General features: G+C 44.9%; 1 protein-coding gene across 2 annotated transcripts in view; it reads left to right on the forward strand.

The window, feature by feature from the left end:
- The window catches only part of LOC124001205 (protein ELYS-like), a 44,811-nt gene extending 23,617 nt beyond the window's left edge, over positions 1 to 21,194 (forward strand). For both annotated transcript variants that reach the window (XM_046307828.1, XM_046307829.1), the window contains exons 16-36: positions 3,666 to 3,770; positions 3,973 to 4,069; positions 6,619 to 6,742; positions 6,922 to 6,978; positions 7,375 to 7,521; positions 8,662 to 8,852; positions 8,973 to 9,117; positions 9,256 to 9,387; positions 9,565 to 9,712; positions 9,825 to 9,975; positions 10,113 to 10,205; positions 10,419 to 10,575; positions 10,821 to 11,036; positions 11,161 to 11,968; positions 12,425 to 12,530; positions 12,622 to 12,743; positions 14,310 to 14,584; positions 14,765 to 16,865; positions 16,980 to 17,080; positions 17,415 to 17,494; positions 20,458 to 21,194. In XM_046307828.1, the coding sequence (XP_046163784.1) occupies positions 3,666 to 3,770; positions 3,973 to 4,069; positions 6,619 to 6,742; positions 6,922 to 6,978; positions 7,375 to 7,521; positions 8,662 to 8,852; positions 8,973 to 9,117; positions 9,256 to 9,387; positions 9,565 to 9,712; positions 9,825 to 9,975; positions 10,113 to 10,205; positions 10,419 to 10,575; positions 10,821 to 11,036; positions 11,161 to 11,968; positions 12,425 to 12,530; positions 12,622 to 12,743; positions 14,310 to 14,584; positions 14,765 to 16,865; positions 16,980 to 17,080; positions 17,415 to 17,494; positions 20,458 to 20,653 (5,552 nt within the window). In that variant the 3' untranslated portion in view covers positions 20,654 to 21,194. The remainder of the gene's footprint in view (positions 1 to 3,665; positions 3,771 to 3,972; positions 4,070 to 6,618; positions 6,743 to 6,921; positions 6,979 to 7,374; positions 7,522 to 8,661; positions 8,853 to 8,972; positions 9,118 to 9,255; positions 9,388 to 9,564; positions 9,713 to 9,824; positions 9,976 to 10,112; positions 10,206 to 10,418; positions 10,576 to 10,820; positions 11,037 to 11,160; positions 11,969 to 12,424; positions 12,531 to 12,621; positions 12,744 to 14,309; positions 14,585 to 14,764; positions 16,866 to 16,979; positions 17,081 to 17,414; positions 17,495 to 20,457) is intronic.
- Positions 21,195 to 24,398: the final 3,204 nt, after the last annotated feature.

Raw genomic sequence — 24,398 nt, forward strand, 5'->3', positions numbered from 1 at the left:
ATTTTCACCTTGTCCGCTCGGGGATCCAATCTTGCAACCTTAGTTAACTAGTCCAACACAATAACAACCTGCCTCTCTCTCATTGCACTCCACAAGGAGACTGCCTGTTACGCAAATGCAGTAAGCCAAGGTAAGTTGCTAGCTAGCATTAAACTTATCTTGTAAAAAACAATCAATCATTATCACTAGTTAACTACACATGGTTGATATTACTAAATATTATCTAGCGTGTCCTGTGTTGCATATAATCTGACTGAGCATACAAGTATCTAAGTGTCTGACTGAGAGGTGGTAGGCAGAAGCAGGCGTGTAAACATTCATTCAAACAGCACTTTAGTGCATTTTGCCAGCAGCTCTTCGTTATGTGTCAAGCACTGCGCTGTTTATGACTTCAAGCATATCAACTCCTGAGATGAGGCTGGTGTGACCGAAGTGAAATGGGTGGCTAGTTAGCGTGCGCTAATAGCGTTTCAAACTTCACTCGCTCTGAGCCTTGGGGTGGTTGTTTCCCTTGCTCTGCATGGGTAACGCTGCTTCAATGTGGTGGCTGTTGTCGTAGTGTTGCTGGTTCGAGCCCAGGGAGGAGCGAGGAGAGGGACGGAAGCTATACTTGTTACACTGGCAATACTAAAGTGCCTATTAGAACATCCAACAGTCAAATGTTAATGTAATACAAATGGTATAGAGGGAAATAGTCCTATAATAACTACAACCTAAAACTTCTTACCTGGGAATATTGAAGACTCATGTTAAAAGGAACCACCAGCTTTCATATGTTCTCATGTTCTGAGCAAGGAACTGAAACTTTAGCTTTCTTACATAGCACATATTGCACTTTTACTTTCTTCTCCGACACTTTGTTTTTGCAGTATTTAAACCAAATTGAACATGTTTCAGTATCTACTTATGGCTAAATTGATTTTATTGATATATTATATCAAGTTAAAATAAGTATTAATTCAGTATTGTTGTAATTGTCATTATTACAAATAAAATAAAAAAATATTTTAAATTGGCCGATTTAATCGGCACCGGCTTTTTTGGTCCTCCAATAATCGGTATCGGTGTTGAAAATAATCATTATCGGTTGACCTCTCATATGAACCTTACGGATACAATTTGGATTTTTTGTCTGCCTCTTGTTACTGTGTTTGAGCCTGTGGATTACTGAAGAAAAGGTTTTTGGTTATAAAGAGAGACTTTATGAACAAAAGGAACATTTATTGAATAAATGAATGTGTTCTGAGTGCAACCATATGAAGATCATCAAATGTAAGTCATTCATTTTCTCTATTTCTGACTTGTGTAACTCTTCTACTTGGTTGGTTACTGTTTGTAATGATTGTCTGCTGGGTTATTTTCTCAAATAATCGTACGGTATGCTTTCGCCATAAAGCATTTTTTTAAACCTGACACCGTGGTTGGATTCACAATAATTTAATCTTTAAACCTATGCGATAAATCTACTATAATTGAATTTCAACAAGCATTTTACTACAGCTGGCCATGCTTTCCACCTGGCTGCCCCCCCCTTCTCCCTCACCAAAATCCAGACAGCTGATGTCCTGAAAGAGCTGCAAAATCTGGATCCCTACAAATCAGCTGGGCTAGACAATCTGGACCCTCTCTTTCTAAAATTATCTGCAGAAATTGTTGCAACCCCTATTGCTAGCCTGTTCAACCTCTCTCGTATCGTCTGAGATACCCAAAGATCGGAAAGCTTCCGCAGTCATCCCCCTCTTCAAAAGACAATACTGTGCAGTTGTCTTCCTCGACCTGGCCAAGGCTCGTCAATCACTGCATTCTTATCGGCAGACTCAATAGCCTTGGATTCTCAAATGACTCCCTCGCCTGGTTCACCAACTACCAACTACTAGACAGAGTTCAGTGTGTCAAATCGGAGGGCCTGTTATCTGGACCTCTGGCAGTCTCTAAGGGGGTGCCACAGGGTTCAATTCTAAGGCCGACTCTTTTCTCTAAATACATCAATGATGTTGCTCTTGCTGCTGGTGAATCTCTGATCCACCTCTACGCAGACGACACCATTCTGTATACATCTGGCCCTTCTTTGGACACTGTTAACTAAACTCCAAATGAGCTTTAATGCCATACAATACTCTTTCTGTGGCCTCCAACTGCTTTTAAATGCTAGTAAAACGAAATGCATGCTCTTCAACCGATTGCTGCCTGCACCTGCCCGACCGACAAGCATCACTACTCTGGACAGTTCTGACTTAGAATATGTGGACAACTAAAAATACCTAGGTGTCTGGTTAGACTGTAAACTCTCCTTCCAGACCCACATCAAACATCTCCAATCCAAAGTTAAATCTAGAATTGGCTTCCTATTTCGCAAAAAAGCATCCTTCACTCATGCTGCCAAACATACCCTCATAAAACTGACCATGCTACCGATCCTCAACTTCGGCGATGTCATTTACAAAATAGCCTCCAATACTCTACTCAATAAATTGGATGCAGTCTATCACAGTGCAATCCGTTTTGTCACCAAAGCCCCATATACTACCCACCACTGCGACCTGTATGCTCCCGTCTGCTGGACCTCACTACATATTCATCGCTAAACCCACTGGCTCCAGGTCATCTATAAGTCCTTGCTAAGTAAAGCCCTGCCTTAACTCAGCTCACTGGTCACCATAGCAGCACCCACCCGTAGCACACGCTCCAGGAGGTATTTTTCATTGGTCATACCCAAAGCCAACACCTACTTTAGCTGCTTTTCCTTCCAGTTCTCTGCTGCCAATGACTGGAATGAAATGCAAAAATCACTGAAGCTGGAGACTAATCTCCCTCTCTAACTTTAGGCATCAGCTGTCAGAGCATCTTACTGATCACTGTACCTGTACAAAGCCAATCTTTAAATAGAACACCCAACATCCTCATCTCCATATTGCTATTTTTGTAAAAAAAAAAAAAAAAGAAGCTATTTTTCCCCACAGTATCTCTACTTGCACATCATCATCTGCACATCTATCACTCCAGTGTTAATGCTAAATTGTAATTATTTTGCCTCTATGGCCTATTTATTGCCTTACCTCCCTAATCTTACTTTATTTGCATAGACCGTACGTTTGTTTATCCAATGTAACTCTGCTGTTTTTGTCGCACTGCTTTGCTTTATCTTGGCCAAGTCGCAGTTGTAAATGAGAACATGTTTTCAACTGGCCTACCTGGTGAAATAAAGGTGAAATAATAGAAGTAATAAATAGTCTGTTCTCTCTGCTACTGCATGGCAAGCAGTACCTGACCACCAAGTCTAGGTCCAAGAGGCTTCTAAACAGCTTCTACCCCCAAACCATAAGACTCCTGAACACTTAATCAAATGGTCACCCAGACTGTTATCTTTGCATAGTCACTTTAATAACTCTACCTACATATTACCTCAACTAACCGGTACCCCCGCACAAGCTCTGTTCCCGGTCTCGCTATTGTTATTTTACTGCTGTTACTTTTATTTCTTATTCTTGTATGTATTTTTTAAATCTGCATTGTTGGTTAAGGGCCTGTAAGTAAGCATTTCTCTGAAGTCTACACCTGTTGTATTCTGTGCATGTGACAAATAAAATGTCATTTGATTTATGTGCCTCTACATACCATGTAATGATATGTCAGAATTGGGTGTTCTAATGCAGTTATTTGTGCAGGTCTGCTGGGTCTCATCAATAAGAATCTGGTGTCCAGCCTTATCTCTCAGTACGCCCAGGTGGTCCTCTGGTTCTGTCGGACTGGACTCCTGCCCGAGGGCTCCGGTAAGACCACGTACTGTGGTAGCAGTTCAAACATTCAAGTTCAGTCCATATTCCATGTCACCTTTTGGAACATAGACCACTTTCACCATGTACACCAAAAGTAGTGTACGTCATAGTAATAAGTAGGGTGCCATTTCAGATGCAGTGCTAGAGATGTCCACTATTATAGGTTTGCAATAGTTTTAATTCCCCTGTCAACCAGATGAGGATGCTGTGCAGATCCCCCGGCCCTTCTACAGCTACTCTGTGAACCAGAACTACTACACCATCCGCAGAGAGGAGCTGCAGCAGCTCTCCAAGTGAGTGCTCTTCATATCATCCACGAGCTGGTACAGGACTGATAGTAAAACACATCAACAAGAAGAGACAGGAAAAGTTTAAGTCCCCTCGGTGTCATTCATCTGAAGATCTGTTTTTGTGATGTTGTATACGGTATGGGTGTTTCTCAAAATGCATACCACTGTGCTCCGAGCACGGCGCGTTGGGAGTTTGAGTCCAAGTTTAAGTATCAAAATGGAGCACGAAGGGTCTTATCGAATGCATACTCTGTTTTAAAGCTTCATCGGAAATGTATGCAAGGAAATATGACGCAACCAATTTAAAAATGATGCAACGTGTCTTCCTATTCACATCTCATATGTTGCCTGACTACAGTATTGTATCTTAATACGTTAATAAATATACGCTGTGTTCATTTTGGCATGTTGGCATGGCAAGCCCATAATAAGTTGTTGTGACGTTGTATTAGTTAATGTGACGACTGTTGTTCATCGAATGGTTAAAATTTTCTAATTGCATCATTAACTGAATCAAGCAATTATTAACTCATTAACCTGGGGCACCATGGGAGAACTAGTTTTTATTGAGTTTCTATTTCCCAAATTAACTCGAGTATCAGAATATCGATTTCACAACAGCCGCTAATGAACCAGTTGCCTCTACCAATCTTGTTCTGAACGTTGTATAGCCCGTGAATCTGCACGGACCCAGGTCTCACCAATGAGTTCGTACCACACCAATCTAAGTTGAATATTTATTTACTAAAAAGCTAAAATGATGATAAACGATACACATAGACAAAACACATTATAGGCTATTGATTAGAACTTAGTATAACGGGCCAACACACTATGGCGCGTGTTACCCAAAATGGGGATTTCAAAGAGGGAGAGGAAAAAGAAAGTTCACAAGAAATATACATTTGGGTGAATTTGTCAGCTATGCTATTCTAACCCTAGCCTTGCCCCAAACTGCTGCTCTTATGGGTCAGAATATAATGATGTAATTACGTGGGGTAGACCTCCAAGGATTCTCTGTGTGGACCGTTCAGGGGAACATTTAGCTGCTCGATGACGCACTTCTCCTGCACACCTCTCTGATCGTCCTCCCGATGTCAGTGTCCTTTTGGCTTAGGAGTCTGTTCCCTCACCCTTGCTATGGAAGGGGTCTTCTGAGGACAGACAGCTCTGTAGCTCACAGCTCACAGCATAGGAATGAAACCCTTTAGATACCACGATTCGCTGGGATTGGATGCTATGGGGGTCCGTCTTGAATTCACCTGCTTAGACACAGCTACTCATCCGTAGCTTGGGTAGAAAAGGATTTCTTTGTCTTCAAACTTGTTGCTTTCTGAGTTCGTTGACTTTTTAGACCTTGTCTGTAGCTTGGGTCATGTAGTCTCCTCTGTAAATTCTTTACTCACAGGTTTTATACCCTTGTCAGAAGTGGGCGTAACCCTCTTTAGGGAAATTCTCTGGGCGAACCAAGTTAATGAGGCACGGTCTAGATTTGACTCAAATCCAATTTTAGACAACTAACTTAACATTTCATCTTTACCAAAACATTCCCTTTGATTTGTACATTTTCCACACAACGTACAATGTATAAACATCAAACATATACTAGGAAAACTCTTCACGTTACAATGTTTTCGTAATACCGTCATCTATTAACCTTTAATAACAAAACAAAATGACATACATTTTCATATTCCATCTATCGTCATGACCACCATTGTGGCTGACGGAAACCATTGTTCCAAAGTCCCTTTATTTCATGTTTAATGTTCTGAGGCTGGTTCTCCATAGTAACAGGTCAAAGGAATTCTGTGTCTGTGGCCTGAGATTTACCAGGGGCGTGAGGGGTCATAAAAACCCCACATCTTCAGACCCCTAGATCTCTCCTCCTCTGTTGGTGTTGAGAGAGAATCTGTAGGGTTGTGGTCTCCTGTAACTTGACCTGGTCAGGACAGTCATGACAAAGTCAATAGGCCTAACTGGCAAGCTACTACTGTTGGCTTGATAGCCACGAAGAATTAGTAGCTAGCTACCTACAAGTGTTTAATCTACCTTGTATAACATTCATTTTTGGTCACTTTTGCCTGTTTAACTATCTGGCTAGCTCGATTATTACGATTCGCACACATCTAGCTAATAATTATGAAGTAAAACATTTACTTTTTGTATGTCTTGTTTTGTCTTGTTGCCATTGTCCTGGCTGGTTAAAGGTTCAGTGAATGGGGAGGTGCAGCGTAAGGTAATACATTTGGAGTGTGGGTGCTTGTCAAAAGGAATGTTTTATGTGTTCTCCACACTTGTCCTCACAAGAACGTACTCAAGAGAACGTCCTCTGAGAATGTACTCTGAGCATGAGAGCGTGCAGTGAGGTAGTATGCATATTGAGAAACACCCTATATTTGGTATGTGTGTCTCATATTAGTGTCCATTTTACTTCATGTTCCTACTGTGGAGTCCTACTGTGAAAGACTGTTTTGGGAAACTTAATGCATTTCACGTAAGACCATCTCAACCACCATCAATATTTAGAATAAACCATCTGTTCTTTTCAGGGGGAAGTGGTGTGCAGACTGCCTGATGATTGATGGCTTAGTCGCCCAATGCGGTGATCGCTTGGTTGACCTGTGGAAACGGGACGAGGGCGGGACGGGACAGTATCCGCCACCTACGCTACACGTAAGCATTTTGTACCTGTGCATTCACGCACACACAAACACACAGAGCCAAACAAGGATCTAACTTCCTACCTTGAGCACATACTCCGAATGATTTCCATGGAATTCCATCTAGATGTAGACCTAGTATAACAGAAGCTAAAACACACCTAGAGTTGATCTTCTCTCCGCTGTCCACAGGGCCTGCTGGATATTTACCTCCTGGAGAACATAGATGAATCTGCTAAGCACGCCATCGTATCCTTGCTCTGTACTTGGTTCCCTCGCAAATCAAGTGTTCATATCAGGGAATTGGTTTGATTTTAAATGCTGTGTCCTGTCCTTACTCTCCTAACCCACACAAGTGCCTAGACTTGTGAAATCCACCTAACACATACAGACCCACACACACACACACACACACACACACACACACACACACACACACACACACACACACACACACACACACACACACACACACACACACACACACACACACACACACACACACACACACACACACACACACACACACACACACACACACACACACACACGAACAGAACAGAACAGAACAGAACACACACAGAACAGAACACAGAACAGAACACACTTCTTCTCTCTGTGTGAGCCTTGACCCCTCCCCCCCAGGTGATCTACCTGTTGTTGGATGTGATGTATTCCTTCCCCAACAAGAGCGGTGGGTCTGTGGAGTCCTTCCCCACTGCATTCGCCATCCCCATCGGCCTGGTCAAACTGGTGCAGGGCTTCTGGCTGCTGGACCACCACGACCACCAGGTAGACACGTGCACATATACAGGCCAGACAATACAGGGTTATAAACCAGTCACATTTTAGAAGACTATTTCTGGAAGTTAGCATTTAGCAAGGATAGTGTTTGGTTTGTGATGGGGCCTTTTCCCCGTAACTCAAACCTTGCATGTGGAATTTCAAATGTGTACCGTGAGTTATTTCATAGAATGATTCGTTGGTAGACGGATTACCAGGATGTGTACTCAAAGCATGCGCAAACCAACTGGCAAGTGTCTTCACTGACATGTTCAACCTCTCCCTGACCGAGTCTGTAATACCTGCATGTTTCAAACAGATCACCATAGTCCCTGTGCCCAAGGAAGCGAAGGTAACCTGTCTAAATGATTACTGCCCCATAGCACTCATGTCGGTAGCCATGAAGTGCTTTGAAAGGCAGTTCATGGCTTACATCAACACCACCACTCCAGAAACCCTGGACCCACTCCAATTCAACACATCTGCCATGCTGGTCCTCAACACTGGACCCTTTGGGGTGTGTGCTTAGTCCTCTCCTGTACTCCCTGTTCACCCACTGCTCGGCATCTGACCGTGAAGCGCCACAGAGGGTAGTGCATACGGCCCAGTACATCACTGGGGCCTAGCTTCCTGCCATCCAGGACCACTATACCAGGTGGTGTCAGAGGAAGACCCTAAAAATTGTCAGACTCCAGCCACCCAAGTCATAGACTGTTCTCTCTGCTACCGCATGGCAAGCGATACCGGAGCGCCAAGTCTAAGATCGAAAGGCTCCATAAAAGCTTCTATCCCCCCAAGCCATAAGACTGCTCAACAATGAATCAAATGTCCACCCGGAATATTTACTTTGTTTTTACACTGCTGCTACTCGCTGTCTATCTATGCATAGTCAGTATATAAATAACCTTGACTTACCTGTACCCCTGCACATTGACCCGGTATCCCCTGTATATAACTTCGTTATTGTTATGTGATTTTCTTGTTACTTTATTTATATTTATACTTTTGTTTATATAGTAAATATTTTCAATTTTTTCTTGTAAGTAATCACATTAAGGTTGTATTCTGTGCATGTGACAAATTTGATTTGATAAAGGTAGTGATAAAATGGTTTCATCTAGTTGACACCTGAACTTTGACCCTCTCCAGAACTCCCTAGAGATGCTGCTGCACCCCACCACCTTCCCGTCCCTGTGGGGCTGGCAGCATGATCGCATCCTGCAAGCTCTCATGTGCCAGGGGAAACACGGGATCGCCCTGCGCTACCTCCACGTTATGAAGCCCCCCCTCTCTTCCACCTCTCAGGCCCAGCTCTGCCTGGCTGTGTTGCTACACAACAGGTGGCTGTTATAAGCGTGTGTGTGTGTTTGCTAGCATCCGTGCTAAGTGATGGCATTGTGATGTTTTTTTTTCTTCTTCCTGGTACGGTTAACATGTTTGTATAACCCCTCTCCGTGTAGGTGTCTGGTGGAGGCCTGGGCCATGCTGAGGCAGCACTCCAACAGCCTGAACACGGAGGAGTTGTTAAGTTTCCTCTACCAGACCTGTCAGGAGCTTGGCCTCATGAAGGAGCTGCTCAAACTGCCCCTGGGTCTGGCTGAACAAGTAAGATGCCTTGTTCCCCCAACTTTCCTTTCTACCAGGGCGAAATCACGACCCTGGCATGCGCATCAATAACATTTTTTTTTGTGACAATCCCATCCCTGAAGATTTACCTGTTTGTTTGTTTGTGTGTGTGTGTAGGAGTGCTTGGAGAGGTTCCTGCAGGGTACAGGGGGTCTCCAGAACAGAGAGCTACTGATGATGCACTATCTGCAGCAGGCTAACTACGTCCCCGCCCTGCAGCTCAACCACACCCTCAAGATGAACATGGTGGTATGTTCACATTTAAATAAACTCATGGTTTATTTATACACTTCACCAATACAGAACATATGCTACGAGAAATGTTGTGCAGATTTTTAGAAATAAGTCACCCTAACGTGTATGTGTTGATAAGACATGTTGCTGAATTCTGCCCTTAATGTTTCCATTCATATATCTGTTCTCCAGAACGAGAGGGATCCCAAGCTGAAGGAGAGAACCAAAACCAGGAACTCAATCCTGGACCAGTACGGGAAAGTTCTTCCTCGGGTCCAGAGGAAGCTGGCCATGGAAAGAGCTAAGCCATACCACCACCCCTCCACCATCCTCAGAGAGGGTACGTGACCTTGTCCCTCCTAGCTTCTTATTACACTGCTCTGTACACGCTTCAAGGTTAGATTTATGTTTTCAGTGTGACCCTTGACTTCGATAATGTATGTTCTTCTTAGTGTCGCGGCCACAGCCGCTGTCGACCATCGCCAAGCGGTCGGCCAATGAGAACGTGCTGACCAGAGCGGCATTCATCAACAGTGTCCTGTCGAAGATCGAGGAGGTGTGGGTGGGGAAGAACCCCACGCCCCAGTCCTCCCCACTCAAGAGGTGAGACCCCAACCGCCCTGTCCCCAACCCCCCCCCTATCTGACTAAGATGTAAGTAAGTGGTAAAGCTGGGTTATCCACCCCTGGATTTGATCTGTTCAATTGAGTTGTTTCCCTTCCCCTCTCCACACCACCCAGCCCCAGGGCAGCGGAGGTACTCTTCCCCTCCCGGGATCTGCCCGAGGCCTTCGTGGGCACGCCTATCACCATGGCCTCCAAGAGGAAGTCCAGGTACGACACACACCGAACCTCAATTTGACATAATCCCACCGAACTCAGACTGTCACGTTAATCATTCATCCATGTCAATGAGAGGTTTGGGTGGAAGTATGTAAGATGAGCTATAAATGACATGCAGCTAGTCTTTTGTGTAAGAGGTTTGACATGTTGATTTCAATACATCTGACATGCTTTCCTAACCCTTCCTCCTGTCCCAACCCCCAGGGTGTTGGACCTAGTGGTTCACCCCTCTCAGACCACTCCTCCAGATGGGGCACGACCCCTGCTGACACCCCCTAGGGCAGCTAGCTCCTGGAACCTCCCCAAAAGCATCAACAAGGCCCCTGAGCTCAGCCTGCTGCAGACCCCACAGGTGGTCAAGGTAAGACCCAGACAAAAAGGGAGGGTGTCGACTGTACCCACTGTCACACATGCTCCCACATCCTAGACTCTGATGCTCACTGGCACGATGACTGGAAATGCCCTAGTTTTATAGCTTGATTGGGAATGAACTCTAACTCCTAGAAGTCACATGGTCCTGAACACCACTGTGTCTGAGACTTTAGCCTGCTGCAGTGGGTTGTCAACTTTGTGTTTGAAACTCCAATGGTTGTTTCTTTCCCGTAGCGAGCGCGAGCCCTGGCAACGTCCGGTCCTTTGTTCTCGGCCTTCACCCCTCAGTCCATCCTGAGGAGCAGCCTGCGCCCCACCCCCGTGGCCACCCCCTCTGCCTCTCCCGGGCGCTCTGTCACCCCCCCACTGTGCCCAAAGGAGAGCAGAATCACCTTCATCGAGGAGACCGCCTCGCAGTCAGAGAAAGGCACCCTCCACTGGAGCAACGGGGTAAGACCTGGACCAATGGACCTTATTTAGCAACATAACAGTGGAATTGAGTCTTTCTATGAACAAACTTTTCAGATACTTTACCCTTGTTTACCATGTTAATGATTTATTTTGTACTCTACAGATTGCAACCGAGAATGAGATTAGCCTGCTGACCAGAGGCTCTCCACTGTCAAAGGCTGGACCTGAGGCCTGGACCTCACACTCTGCTGACTATGATGAGGAAGGGCAGGAAGAGGAGGTGAAGGTCACACATGTGAAGTTCCTGCAACCACCGGTCCGCGAGCCCTCACCAGAGAGGGGAGAGTCTGAGAGCGGCTTCTCTGTCGTGGTAACTGCATTGCCTAGCACGTTGCCAGGACGACTCAGCCTTGGTTTGGAGACGAGCCAGGCCTCTGTCCTTTCAATGGACACCACACTGGAGTTCCATGATGCACCTCTGCCTGAAGACCTGGAGATGGAGGCGCTTCAACATCCAGCCAATGAGGTCACAGATGAGGATGATGATGAAGTGGTGGTTAACCTCAAAACTCAAGCAGTACTGGAAGCCCCACTCTCAAAGGAGGAAGTGCAGCCTGCAGCAGCCAATGAGCTGACTCTCCTCCTGTCACTGGAGGAAGGGCAGAACAAGGACCTGGAAGTAAAGGAAGAGGTCAGCAGAGAAGTGGAGCTGGACCAGGATGTAGGGGAGATGGAGGTCAGCCCTGAACAAGAGTCTAAGGCTGAAAAGGAAGTTGTAGTCCAACCAAGGGTCACACGGGCAGTAGAACCAACTCCTAACACAGTGGTGGTTGAGGAATCTGATCTTCACCAGGAAGTTATTGATATGCCCAACCATGAGCTTGAGGTGGAGACTGAGGAGGAGACTCCCAAAGAGGATGAATCTCAACCCACTGAACCAATGAAACCTGTGGATGCCACAGAACACACTGGTGAGGGTTCCACCCACCTGTGAAGACATCACTCAGCCAGGATCTTACAGATGCTCCAGTAGACAAATTAAATACATTACATTCATGTCCTGCTTGGTTTCAGCTCTGTGTAGATGGTGTCAAATTATTCAAACCTGTGTAGTCTCTGAGGCAAAGTGAACACCAAAAATGTGTGTTCAATCAAAAACGTTAATGTTTTTGAGGAATGGTTTAGATTATCCTCACTGTGCAAAGGCACGACCGTTTGAGGTGTTTTAGACTTTGATAATGTACTGAGGGCCTGTGAGGGGGAGCTCAGTGCAGGTAACTCCAACCACAGTGAAATGAAGTGACCGAGCTAAACCTAACCACATCGAAATACTAAACTTGGAAGAGTTTTACCCAGACGGGACTCATCTTGATGCAGTTGATTTTAAACCTACGATGACCTGGTTGATTCCTCTCTTGCTCTTGTAGATCTGGATGAGTTTGTGGAGCGCCATCTGTTTGGCAACGACCTGTCTCCTCCCCTGACCCGCTCGGGCATCCACAAGGCTTCTGACAACTGGACATCCTTCAACAGGTACGTCCTGAAACGCATCCCAACAATATTGGTTGTGTATGTGCTTACAACCATTTATTGATATAAAACCTCCTCTCTCTCCCCTGGGCAGTGAGCCTGTGTGTGACGTGGTAAAGGAGGAGTCTACTCCTACAGCCGTCCCCCTGGCCCTCACCACCCAGAAGTCTCTGGTGTCCATAGCCACCTCCGACCCCACGGGCACCGACTCCCAATGTGAGTGAACTCTCACCTCTTGCTCATGACTGTTTTATTTGTCACATACATTGACTTCTAGGTCATGCGATCAGAGATCTAACACGGGCTCACTGTACGAGCTACAACCACAAATTATTTTGTGTTTTTATTGGCTGGCAGCAGAATTGACACCTCTCTGGGCTAATACCGACCAATAATGGTCTGGAATGCTCATAATTAGAGATGCAGGATATATCGGTGAACATATCGGAATCTGACGGTATTAGTTAACAATACCAACATTGGTATCATCCGGTGTCTAGTTTAACGCCGATGTTAAAACCGATGTTAAAGTTACCGTGCATACATGACGTAATAACGGCACGTAACATTTTGCTCTACACGTGCAACACAGCATTCCTAACCTAGCCCACAATGTCTGCTGTGTGGATCGAAGAGTAAGAACATTTCAGCGAGACAACTCAAAGGTGAAATCCATTAAAGGCAAGATAATGGGATTCATTGCCCTTGACAATCAACCAGAGTTACACAGTAATAGCGTCACTGCTATTAGCTTCACGACAATCATACTATGGAACGACGTTTGGGTCAAAAAATATATAGTAGCACTGTCAAAGCTGTAAAGTCTGCAAACAAGCAAACACCGGCCACGAACAATGTTTACAATACCGCGTTGGTAATGAAGCATCATTTGTTCAACTATAACTGGGGTAGCTAGCTTTAGCTTGGTACCTAGCTAGCACCAATACAACCAGCCTGAAAACAATAACCAGTAGAAACTGTGGTCTTTTTCATTATTCTTAGCAACGATTTTGGATCCTTGTAAGTATTAGCTAGGTTGCCACTTGTTCTCCTTTTGAAATTGAACTTCAGTTCATGAACATAAATAGCTAACCAGCTACTTAACTCAGTTGCCCAATGCTAACGTTGTATGCAGCCAGCTAGCTTCATCTGGCTAATGAGGCTCGACCTGACTGGGTAATGTGTTGTGAAGCTCGCCACAATAAGGATTAGGCACAATAGTGGAGTTTGCAGTTTGCCTTAAATAAAAGTATTTCATTGACAGTGATGTAAATTAATACAATAGTAGAATTGTGTGTGTGTGACTTATTTATCTAGGAAAGTCAGGTAAGAACAAATTCTTATTAACAATGAGGGCCCGGACAACGCTGGGCCAATTGTGCGCCGCCCTATGGGACTCCCAATCCCGGCCGGATGTGATACAGCCTGGATTCGAACCAGGAACTGTAGTGACACCTCTTGCACAGATTCACTGCCCTAGACTGGTGTGTGTGTGTGTGTGTGTGTGTGTGTGTGTGTGTGTGTGTGTGTGTGTGTGTGTGTGTGTGTGTGTGTGTGTGTGTGTGTGTGTGTGTGTGTGTGTGTGTGTGTGAACTATTTAACTGTACTAGAATGCTTAAAAGGCAGCTAAAAATGTAAATTTCTTTTCAGTATTGTTTTTTTTTTTGGCAAGGAAATATTGGATATCGGTATCGAGCAAAAATGTCATCGGTGCATCGCTACTCATAATACCTAATGTTACCTTTAGTGAGTGTGTTTGGTGGGGCTCTTCCTTCCCTGTAGCTGTGGTGAGCCTGAATGACAGTGAGGAACTGTCTAGTTCTGTGTTGGAGGATGATGATGATGAAGATGAGTCAGATGGTCCAGCTGAGCAGGACTCTGGCAGCGAGGTGGAGGTCATCGAGGAGGTGCAGGGGAACGGGAGGCAGCAAGCCCCCTTGCCGCCCCCCTCTCTCTTCCTGGACCATCTCCCGCAGCCACACCCCCAGTTCCTGCCTGCACTATCGGAGCAGGATGCAGCTGTGCTCTCATTGGTCACCACAGAGGCAGACCTAAAGGTAAAACAGTGACTGTCTTAGGATTTCATAACTCAGTCTTGTAAGCAGTGTGGACCTAAATGCTATGGGTGACTGATGTTAAAAGTTGCACTTTTTGAAAAGGGGGTGAAAGTATCTCGTTTTGTGATCGTAGGTTGTGCTCTATAAATGTTCTCATGCTTCTGTGTGTTTCCCCTACAGATGGTGGAGGATGACCTAGAGGGGGAGGTGATGATGGTGAGGCTGGGGGTAGGAGGAGACGAGGCAGAGGGGGTTTGCTACACAGAGCTGAAGCCCTCCACCACCCTGCTGGTTCCTCTGGAGCTGGTGGAGGGTCATGCCCTGGCCGACGGCGCCCACCTGGGGCTCATTGAGGTGGGGGAAGGTAGCCAACCAGAGGTAGCCACCTCTGGAGCCCACAGCAGCTTCTCTCTGATTCTGGAGGATGGGGATGACGATGCAGACACTGTACCACTAGAACCCAGTAAGCATCTGACCACAGAGGAGGCAGGTGGCACGTCTGAGACGCCTGTGACCGACCCGGAGGTCATCTGCCTGAGTACGGACAACCAGGACACCCCCCTGGCTGCAGCTGAGCCCCTGCAGGAGCAGAAGGCTGAGATGGACACCCTGGAGGGGATGGACACCCTGGAGGGGATCATGGATAGCTGGATGGAGGCAGAGACTGGTGGAACTGAGGCCATGTCAATGGAGAATGTTCCTCTCGTCACGGACGTCCTGCCTGAATCCTTTGAGGTTAAACCAGCCAGATCAGCTGAAGATGTTGACACAGACCATGTAGAAGAGCCAGATGAGATCCCTGCTGACTCTGAACCAACCAAAGCAGAAGAGGCGTCACCAGTCCTGGATGAGAATGAGCAGCCGAACGGAGCGTTGGAGGAAACGGAAGAGATGACCATGGAAGAGGAGACTCTCTCGTGTGCTCGTCGAAAGGAGGAGATGAAGGCAGACGTTGTTGAGCTAGAAGAAGAGCGAGAGGAGCCTGTCACTGTCCCTGCAGACCAGCCTCTGTCTCAGGTAGAAAGCAATGACTCCATCCAGTCAGATAACCATGAACCTGTCCAGGGAGAAGCCATAAGTGAGTTGGCAGCCATACTTGAAGAAGAAGCAGCTCAAACCGGAAAGCTCTCTATAGCCAGTTTGGAGGAGAGGAATCCGGACAAGACCTCCAACAGCCAGTCTAAGTCTGTGGAGGAAATCTCAGTGGGGGTCAGGAAAGCCCCGTCCACTCCGACACGCAGGATAACCAACCAGAGGAAGATGGTGAAGTTTACCTCAGTGGAGGCGGAGAGGCCTGGGTCAGAGGACGAGAGGCCGGCGGGACAGACGGAGATGGAGACAGACGCTCAGGTCCCAATCACACCCAGACGGAGAACCAGGAGCTGCCGGCACGGCCAGGACTTCGGAGTTCCCGTCACACCTCGCCGAAGCGCTCGGAAAACTGAATCCCAGCCAGAACCGGAGCCTTGGAGAGAGCAGGAGGAGAGGAAAAGGGAGGAAGAGGTCCCGGCGGCAACTGTGGTCCTCTCAAAGGACACCCCGACCAAGCGGCGCACTCCACAGAAGGCCACTCCGAGGACGGGAACCCGCCATACCAGGAACACCCAGGTTGGGAGCAACAGAGAGCGAACAGCCATGGATGAAACAGCCAACCAGGTGTCAGTTCAGTCTGTTACACGCAGCGCTAGGAAGAGCACAACTGAAACCAAGACCCCAGCCGCCCATACTCAGTCGGTGGTCCCTGAGGAGGAAGAGAAGGGGAATGATGAAAGGGCCAAACAGCCCAGCAGTCCAGGCAGGGTGACCCGCAAATCGACCCGTGCGGGCGTGACCCTCTCCCTTTTCACAGAGGAAGTGGTTGCCCTGACCCCTCCCCGCAGCCGGAGGAAGACGAGGGTTGAAGGCACCGCTGAGAAGACGCCCTCCGCACTCGCCCTGGATGACCCGCCCCTCAGCGTCTACCGTCGACCAACCAGGAGCCGCCTGTGGAACCACCAGGAGGAGGACCTTCCCCTGTTGGAGACGCCGCTGGAGGTGGTCTCCGGAACGCCGGTGGCCGACGCCCTCATCCAGAGACTCCGTGACGAGGAGGTCAAGAGGGAAGTGGTTGAGGCCCCGGTCATCACAGAGATGGTGAGAGTCAAGAGGAGAGTCACCAAGTCGTTGGGTCAGCGGTCGCCCTCTCCACTCCCGATGGGAGACATCATGGTGCCCGAGGCCGACCAGGGAAGCCCCGTCAGGGACTCGTTCATCTACTCACCACCTCGAAGGAGAACCAGAGGTAACTTGCTCCTAATTTTTTAGCACATTTGCCTGTTAGACTTTGGTTAGAAGAGGAAGGTTATTCTGTGGTTGTTCTGGCTTTCTTTCACACCTTTCATCTTCTGTCTGATAGGTAGGAGAGTAGAGTCTGCCGGTCAGAATGACTTGTCTGCGCCTCCTGTTACTCGTACCAGGCGACCGGCGGACACCACTGCAGCACAGCCTGATAACGAGGTCCGTTGATCACCTCCTTTAGACTGATGTTAGACAAGACAGGACTGGCCGATTCCATTTGCCTCCATAGCTCTCCTCCCTCAGCCACTACTTTAGTGTTCACAGGTTTAAATGGACTGTCTAGGTTTACACAATATGGTGGAGATGATTTCTCCACCTAGCCCTCAAATACAATAACTGGTTCCTTTGGCATATTGCACTCACCTATCCCATCCTCTCAGATCGGTGAACACAGAGGCTGTGTTCACAGATACATGGTAATTTGCTACATGTCAGGTTGCTGTTAGCTAAAACCATCAAGCTTAGTCTCTGACTAGATCTTTCTATTGCTCAGGAAAAGAACTCCTCAGAAGACGATGTGGAGAAAGAGACGGCTGCTGCTAAAACCAAAGCACCCAAGAGGCGAACAACCAAGTAAGTTCTGTTGACATACTGCCATCGGCGTTCCTCCAGTCAAATCTTCCCCTAACACTCCATCTGCAATGTGAGTGCTCCAACCCGCCAGGACATTAGCTGTTGTCCGGGACAAGTAAATAAATTGGCGGACAAAAGAATATACCATTAAAATAAAAAATAAAAAAATGTTTTTATCACACCATATCAAACAATTACACAGATCAGAATTGCATCAGAGGGGCCAACAGTGGAATAATATTACCATCTATTTTTCATGTACATAAAGAAAGCCTACAGGTCAGTGTAGGTGATATGCATATTGGCTACAGCCTTATGTCTAAACAGATGTTGACATGAGTGAGGCGCCAGAAAATGTCGCTAAACTTTAATGAGACTGCAGTCATTTTTAACAAATATAATGAAGGATAATTAACATTAACGTCTAAGATTCTGTCGACATACTCGAGGCATGGTTCGTTCAGATCAAATGGTCACAAAACCGGAGAGTGAAGGACAGGGCCTGTTGCACACCGCACATCACCCAACTTGAATCAGAGCGGGGGTGGTCAGCATTTCCAAACTATTTCACCATAAACTTAATTGTTTAAAATATGGACGATTTGTCATGCAGCATATTGTTTCAAAGTAGCCTAGCCAAAATACAACAACATAACCATAACCTAACCCTACAACAACATAAATGTTCAGGGAATTATTTAATAAACGCATAATATGCCATTTAAACCAGCATTTTACTCTGTTTTATTGGTTTTCAAAAACGTTATTTTATTGTCCAGCAGCAAAAGGCACAATCCTAGTCATTAGTAAACCGTGCTAGTTGATGATGATCCTAGTCATTAGTAAACCGTGCTAGTTGATGATAATCCTAGTCATTAGTAAACCGTGCTAGTTGATGATGATCCTAGTCATTAGTAAACCGTGCTAGTTGATGATAATCCTAGTCATTAGTAAACCGTGCTAGTTGATGATAATCCTAGTCATTAGTAAACCGTGCTAGTTGATGATAATCTTAGTCATTAGTAAACCGTGCTAGTTGATGAAAATCCTAGTCATTAGTAAACCGTGCTAGTTGATGATAATCCTAGTCATTAGTAAACCGTGCTAGTTGATGATGATCCTAGTCATTAGTAAACCGTGCTAGTTGATGATAATCCTAGTCATTAGTAAACCGTGCTAGTTGATGATAATCCTAGTCATTAGTAAACCGTGCTAGTTGATGATGATCCTAGTCATTAGTAAACCGTGCTAGTTGATGATGATCCTAGTCATTAGTAAACCGTGCTAGTTGATGATAATCCTAGTCATTAGTAAACCGTGCTAGTTGATGATAATCCTAGTCATTAGTAAACCGTGCTAGTTGATGATAATCCTAGTCATTAGTAAACCGTGCTAGTTGATGATAATCCTAGTCATTAGTAAACCGTGCTAGTTGATGATAATCCTAGTCATTAGTAAACCGTGCTAGTTGATGATAATCTTAGTCATTAGTAAACCGTGCTAGTTGATGATAATCTTAGTCATTAGTAAACCGTGCTAGTTGATGATAATCCTAGTCATTAGTAAACCGTGCTAGTTGATGATAATCCTAGTCATTAGTAAACCGTGCTAGTTGATGATAATCCTAGTCGTTAGTAAACCGTGCTAGTTGATGATAATCCTAGTCGTTAGTAAACCGTGCTAGTTGATGATAATCCTAGTCGTTAGTAAACCGTGCTAGTTGATGATGATCCTAGTCATTAGTAAACCGTGCTAGTTGATGATGATCCTAGTCATTAGTAAACCGTGCTAGTTGATGATGATCCTAGTCATTAGTAAACCGTGCTAGTTGATGATGATCCTAGTCATTAGTAAACCGTGCTAGTTGATGATGATCCTAGTCATTAGTAAACCGTGCTAGTTGATGATGATCCTAGTCATTAGTAAACCGTGCTAGTTGATGATGATCCTAGTCATTAGTAAACCGTGCTAGTTGATGATGATCCTAGTCATTAGTAAACCGTGCTAGTTGATGATGATCCTAGTCATTAGTAAACCGTGCTAGTTGATGATGATCCTAGTCATTAGTAAACCGTGCTAGTTGATGATGATCCTAGTCATTAGTAAACCGTGCTAGTTGATGATGATCCTAGTCATTAGTAAACCGTGCTAGTTGATGATGATCCTAGTCATTAGTAAACCGTGCTAGTTGATGATGATCCTAGTCATTAGTAAACCGTGCTAGTTGATGATGATCCTAGTCATTAGTAAACCGTGCTAGTTGATGCATCTTTAGGTTTCTCCTCTTGTCTAAAAAATATTTTAATGTCAGATGAAGCCACTAGTCTGTGTGGTGCGTTTTTGAAAACTTTTTTCTGCTAATTGTATTTTAGAACATTCATACTTAATCAACAGCCATGTGCTCATTGTTGAGCTGCTTATATGAAGAAAATGCAACAGTTTAAGCCAAACGGTCTGATCGGTTTCTCTCTAGTCTTTTACATTTTTCATATGTGCAGTGGTTATATCAATTTGGGATCTGTCGTCCCACAACCGTCCCAGAGTCTGTTTTCAATTGTAGACATATTTTTTATGGGACATTCTTTATTTATTTAATTAAGATGTAAAGTATGTGGTTGTAGTGTTGCACTATTTTATAGCCTACCAAGGGTGGCCAACCATACTACAGGAGAGTCTTGTAAATGGGTAGTGTTGTGTTTCTAGACAGGCTTGAATATGCAAAGAATCCAATGGGCATTGTAGTCTACATTTTTGTTTGATTCTCTACCATATAAAAACTATAGTACGCAATTTTATTTTGTAAAGTGTAAAGTTACAGACCTTTTAGAATTTTGGGGGGTGACAAGTGACTGGAGATTCTGTGCCATTTGTCCAAAGCACAGATGTCAAAAGTTTGTCGCTCACTCTCTATCAGTTTGTTCCAGACGTCACAAGATGACCTTCTCTCTCTTACTCTCCCCCAGGCGCAATGCAGCGCCCCCTCCCCCAGCCAAGGTGGATTTAATCTCTCCTATGCCCAGTCCGGCCAAGCCCACCCCGCGCACCACGAGGAGGCTGGTGGAGGAGAACGATGCCCCAGCCTCCCGGATGAACCTCCGACGCAAACGAGTGCTGGAGGCAATCTTCCCCAAACCAGTCACCCGCAGGAAGAAACTATGATCGGATGCCAATTTAGCCCTGAACAAACTACAGCATCAACTTGGAATCTTACAGACTGTCAGAACTCATAGGGTGAATCTCCTCGTCTCCTTTCCTTCAACTGCCCTGAATAATAGGATGGGGGGGGAAAGTAGTAAGGTGCCTGCTGGGTATTTGCTTTTCAATACACTATAACACAGATGAAGAAAAGGAGACAGAGGAATCCATTCTAGAGATGCAACTGTGGACTGAACTCCTAACTTTACTCTGAGGAAACTATTTTATCCAGATTTTCTTTTAACGGTTACAGCCTGGTTTTTTTTGTATTTATGACAGACAACCAGTGGAGAACATTTTTAAAAAATGAATTAAGCAAATTTAATTGGATATTGATCAAATAATTTTCTATAAATTATTGTTATGTTTACAGGGCGGAAGACTGGGGGACTTGAACACCAAGAAAGTGTTTTTTATTTCTGGAGAATTCTTAAATTTCTATAAATTGATGCGTATGTAAATAGTCTCTTTTGCCATGTTATGAATAAAGTTGAATACTTGTGAATGATCTGTGCTAAATTTTAGTGTTTTGAGAATGTTTGGCTCATAATCATGATGCCAATATCAGCCTTAAGACAATTATTTAACAGTTAATTGCTGTTTTTCGAGTGATTTAATTTGCAATGATTTTGATTATTTAGGCTTTTTTTCCTGTACAGTATCACTAACATGTATATAACCTACACAGTAAATCCACTGGGGCTGATGAGGCTTGTTTTAAGGTCATTTATTTGACCAGCATAACATGCCGATGAATGTAGAATGTCTTATTTTCCATGACTGCTCTTTGACAATACGGTAAAGCTGAAGTATTTCATTGAGACTGTGTGGAGTTCTTGTCTCTGTCCAATGTTCTGCTCTTACCAGTAAGCAATAAGAAACAAGTACTAACACTTGATCCTGATTGGCTAGAAACCTTGATTGTGTACATTTAGTAGTGGGACACGAGTATTTGAATTGTCCCATTTTGACGTATGACCAATTTAAGGTCAGGGTCAGATTGAGCAAGATAAGACATTTGAAATAGGACAATCATGGGCCCAAAATGGCAGTATAAGACTGATGGGGACTGAGGGTTCAGGGAGTTATTAATTAGTATTGGCTCGTATGACAAAAGTCAACTGTGTGTATCAGTAATCTAACTTTTATAAAGTTTTGTGTGTTTAGTGTTAGGTTCTAATTCTCTGAGTAAAACACGCAATGGACACTATAAACACTAACCAAGTTTAATTCTTCCCAGTGTGTCAATACAGCTGCATTAGACAAAGACATTTTCACACTGCTGGTATTTAACCCTTCCTCATTGGATGAGTCTCCCACACATCTGTACAAACATCATTCTTTACTGCTTGGCAGGACACTAGTAATATGGGCCATCAACTTTAATTTCTCCCATAAGGTGACCTCAACCCCTCCCCCCATCACTAATCCATGGCTCCCTCCCCTTATCAATTCCTGCCACGTAATCGCTTCCCTGCACTCAACACATTCCAAGCTTTGTTCCACACACTATATACCTTCCTCCTATAACCGTTAACTTCTAAACCTCAGCACTCCATCAGTGACATGAAGGGGTATATTTCATATTCTCCGAACCCAAAACTAGCCTTTCTCTGTAAATGACTGTGCCTGTCTTTGATTAAAAGGTGTGTGTGTCTATAATTCATACAGGGAGATGCAGATTGAAAGTGATCAGGTTACTTAGCTACTCCCCTCGGTTGCATCTCAATAGTCTAGAATGGTCTTCACATGTTTTCTCCATCTGCACTATCTGGAAATAAATGCTTGGTGAAAGCAACATGGATGATGACTGTGTGCACAGGAGCAACAGATCAATGGACACCCTGACCAGGACCCACGCTGAGAAGACCTACAGCCACTTACACCTCCCCCAAGTCAACCATGCCTTCACCCCATTTAGGCCCCCTCAGATCAGACCGTTGCACCTCCTGCCCACCCCATGTACCCTACCCACGCAAAGAGGGCCTCAACATGGCAGTCAGATATACGCCCAGGTCATGAGTGCAAACAGACCCAACCCCCCCTCTTACACTAGCCCAAGCCAATGGCATGTACCAGATGCTCAGTAGGCTCTGCTCACACTTACTGGTTTGAGGCCAAACCACATGACCAACAACATTGGACACTTTATGGAACACAAAAGCCTTCACTATCTCATCCTGGAATATCCAAGGCCTGAGGTCATCTACCTTTGGCCTAAAGAGCAGAAACATGGACTTCATCAAAGAAATCGGAAATACAGACTTTGTCATCCTACAAGAAACCTGGTATAGAGGAGACAGACCCACTGGTTGCCCTCTAGGTTACAGAGAGATGGTAGTCCCATCCACCAAACTACCAGGTGTGAAACGGAAGGGACCCAGGGGGTATGCTAATTTGGTATAGAGCACACCTTACTCCATTAAATTAATCAAAACAGGTACATGTAGCATTTGGCTAGAAATTCAAAAGAAAATGATCTAAACAGAAAAATGTCATCCTGTGTGCTACCTATATCCCCCTACTAGAATCTCCATACTAATGAAGACAGCTTCTCCATCCTGGAGGGGGGGAAATCAATCATTTCCAGGCCCAGGGACATGTACTAGTCTGTGGCGACTTAAATGTCAGAACCGGACAAGAACCTGACACCCTCAGCACACGGGGATAAACACCTGCCTGGAGGTGACAGCATTCCCTCCCCCATATGCACAACTACGACAATATAACCAATAAAAACTCCTACAGCTCTGTCGCACGCTGAGTATGTACATAGTCAATGGCAGGCTTCGAGGGGACTCCCATGGTAGGTACACCTGTAGCTCATCTCTAGGCAGTAGTATTATGGACTACTTTATCACTGACCTCAACCCAGAGTCTCTCAGAGCGTTCACAGTCAGCCCACTAACACCCCTATCAGACCACAGCAAAATCACAGTCTACTTGAACAGAGCAACACTCAATCATGAGGAATCAAAGCCAAAGGAACTGAGTAATATTAAGAAATGCTATAGATGGAAAGTAGTGTGGAAGACCTACGAAAAAACAATTTGGCAACAACAGATTCAATCCCTTTTAGACAACTTCCTGGATAAAACGTTCCACTGTAATAGTGAGGGTGTAAACTTGGCTGTAGAAAATCTTAACAGTATATTTGACCTCTCAGCTTCCCTATCAAATCTAAAAATCTCAAATAGAAAACTGAAGAAAATGAACAACAATATCAAATGGTTTGATGAAGAATGCAAAAATCTAAGAAATAAATTGAGAAACATGTCCAACCAAAAACATAGAGACCCGGAAAACCTGAGTCTACACCTTCACCGCGGTGAATCACTAAAACAATACAGAAATACACTACGGAAAAAGAAGGAACAGCACTGTCAGAAATCAGCTCAATGTAATTGAAGAATCCATAGACTAACCACTTCTGGGAAAATTGGAAAACACTAAACAAAGAACAACACAAAGAATGATCTATCCAAAATGGAGATGTATGGGTAAACCACTTCTCCAATCTTTTTGGCTCTATAACAAAGAACTAACAGCAAAAACATATACATGATCAAATATATATATATATAAAATATATGCCATTTAGCAGATGCTTTTATCCAAAGCGACTTACAGTCATGTGTGCATACATTCTACGTATGGGTGGTCCCGGGGATCGAACCCACTACCCTGGCGTTACAAGCGCCATGCTCTA

The sequence above is a fragment of the Oncorhynchus gorbuscha genome, linkage group LG17 (assembly GCF_021184085.1).
Source record: "Oncorhynchus gorbuscha isolate QuinsamMale2020 ecotype Even-year linkage group LG17, OgorEven_v1.0, whole genome shotgun sequence".
Taxonomy (NCBI): domain Eukaryota; kingdom Metazoa; phylum Chordata; class Actinopteri; order Salmoniformes; family Salmonidae; genus Oncorhynchus; species Oncorhynchus gorbuscha.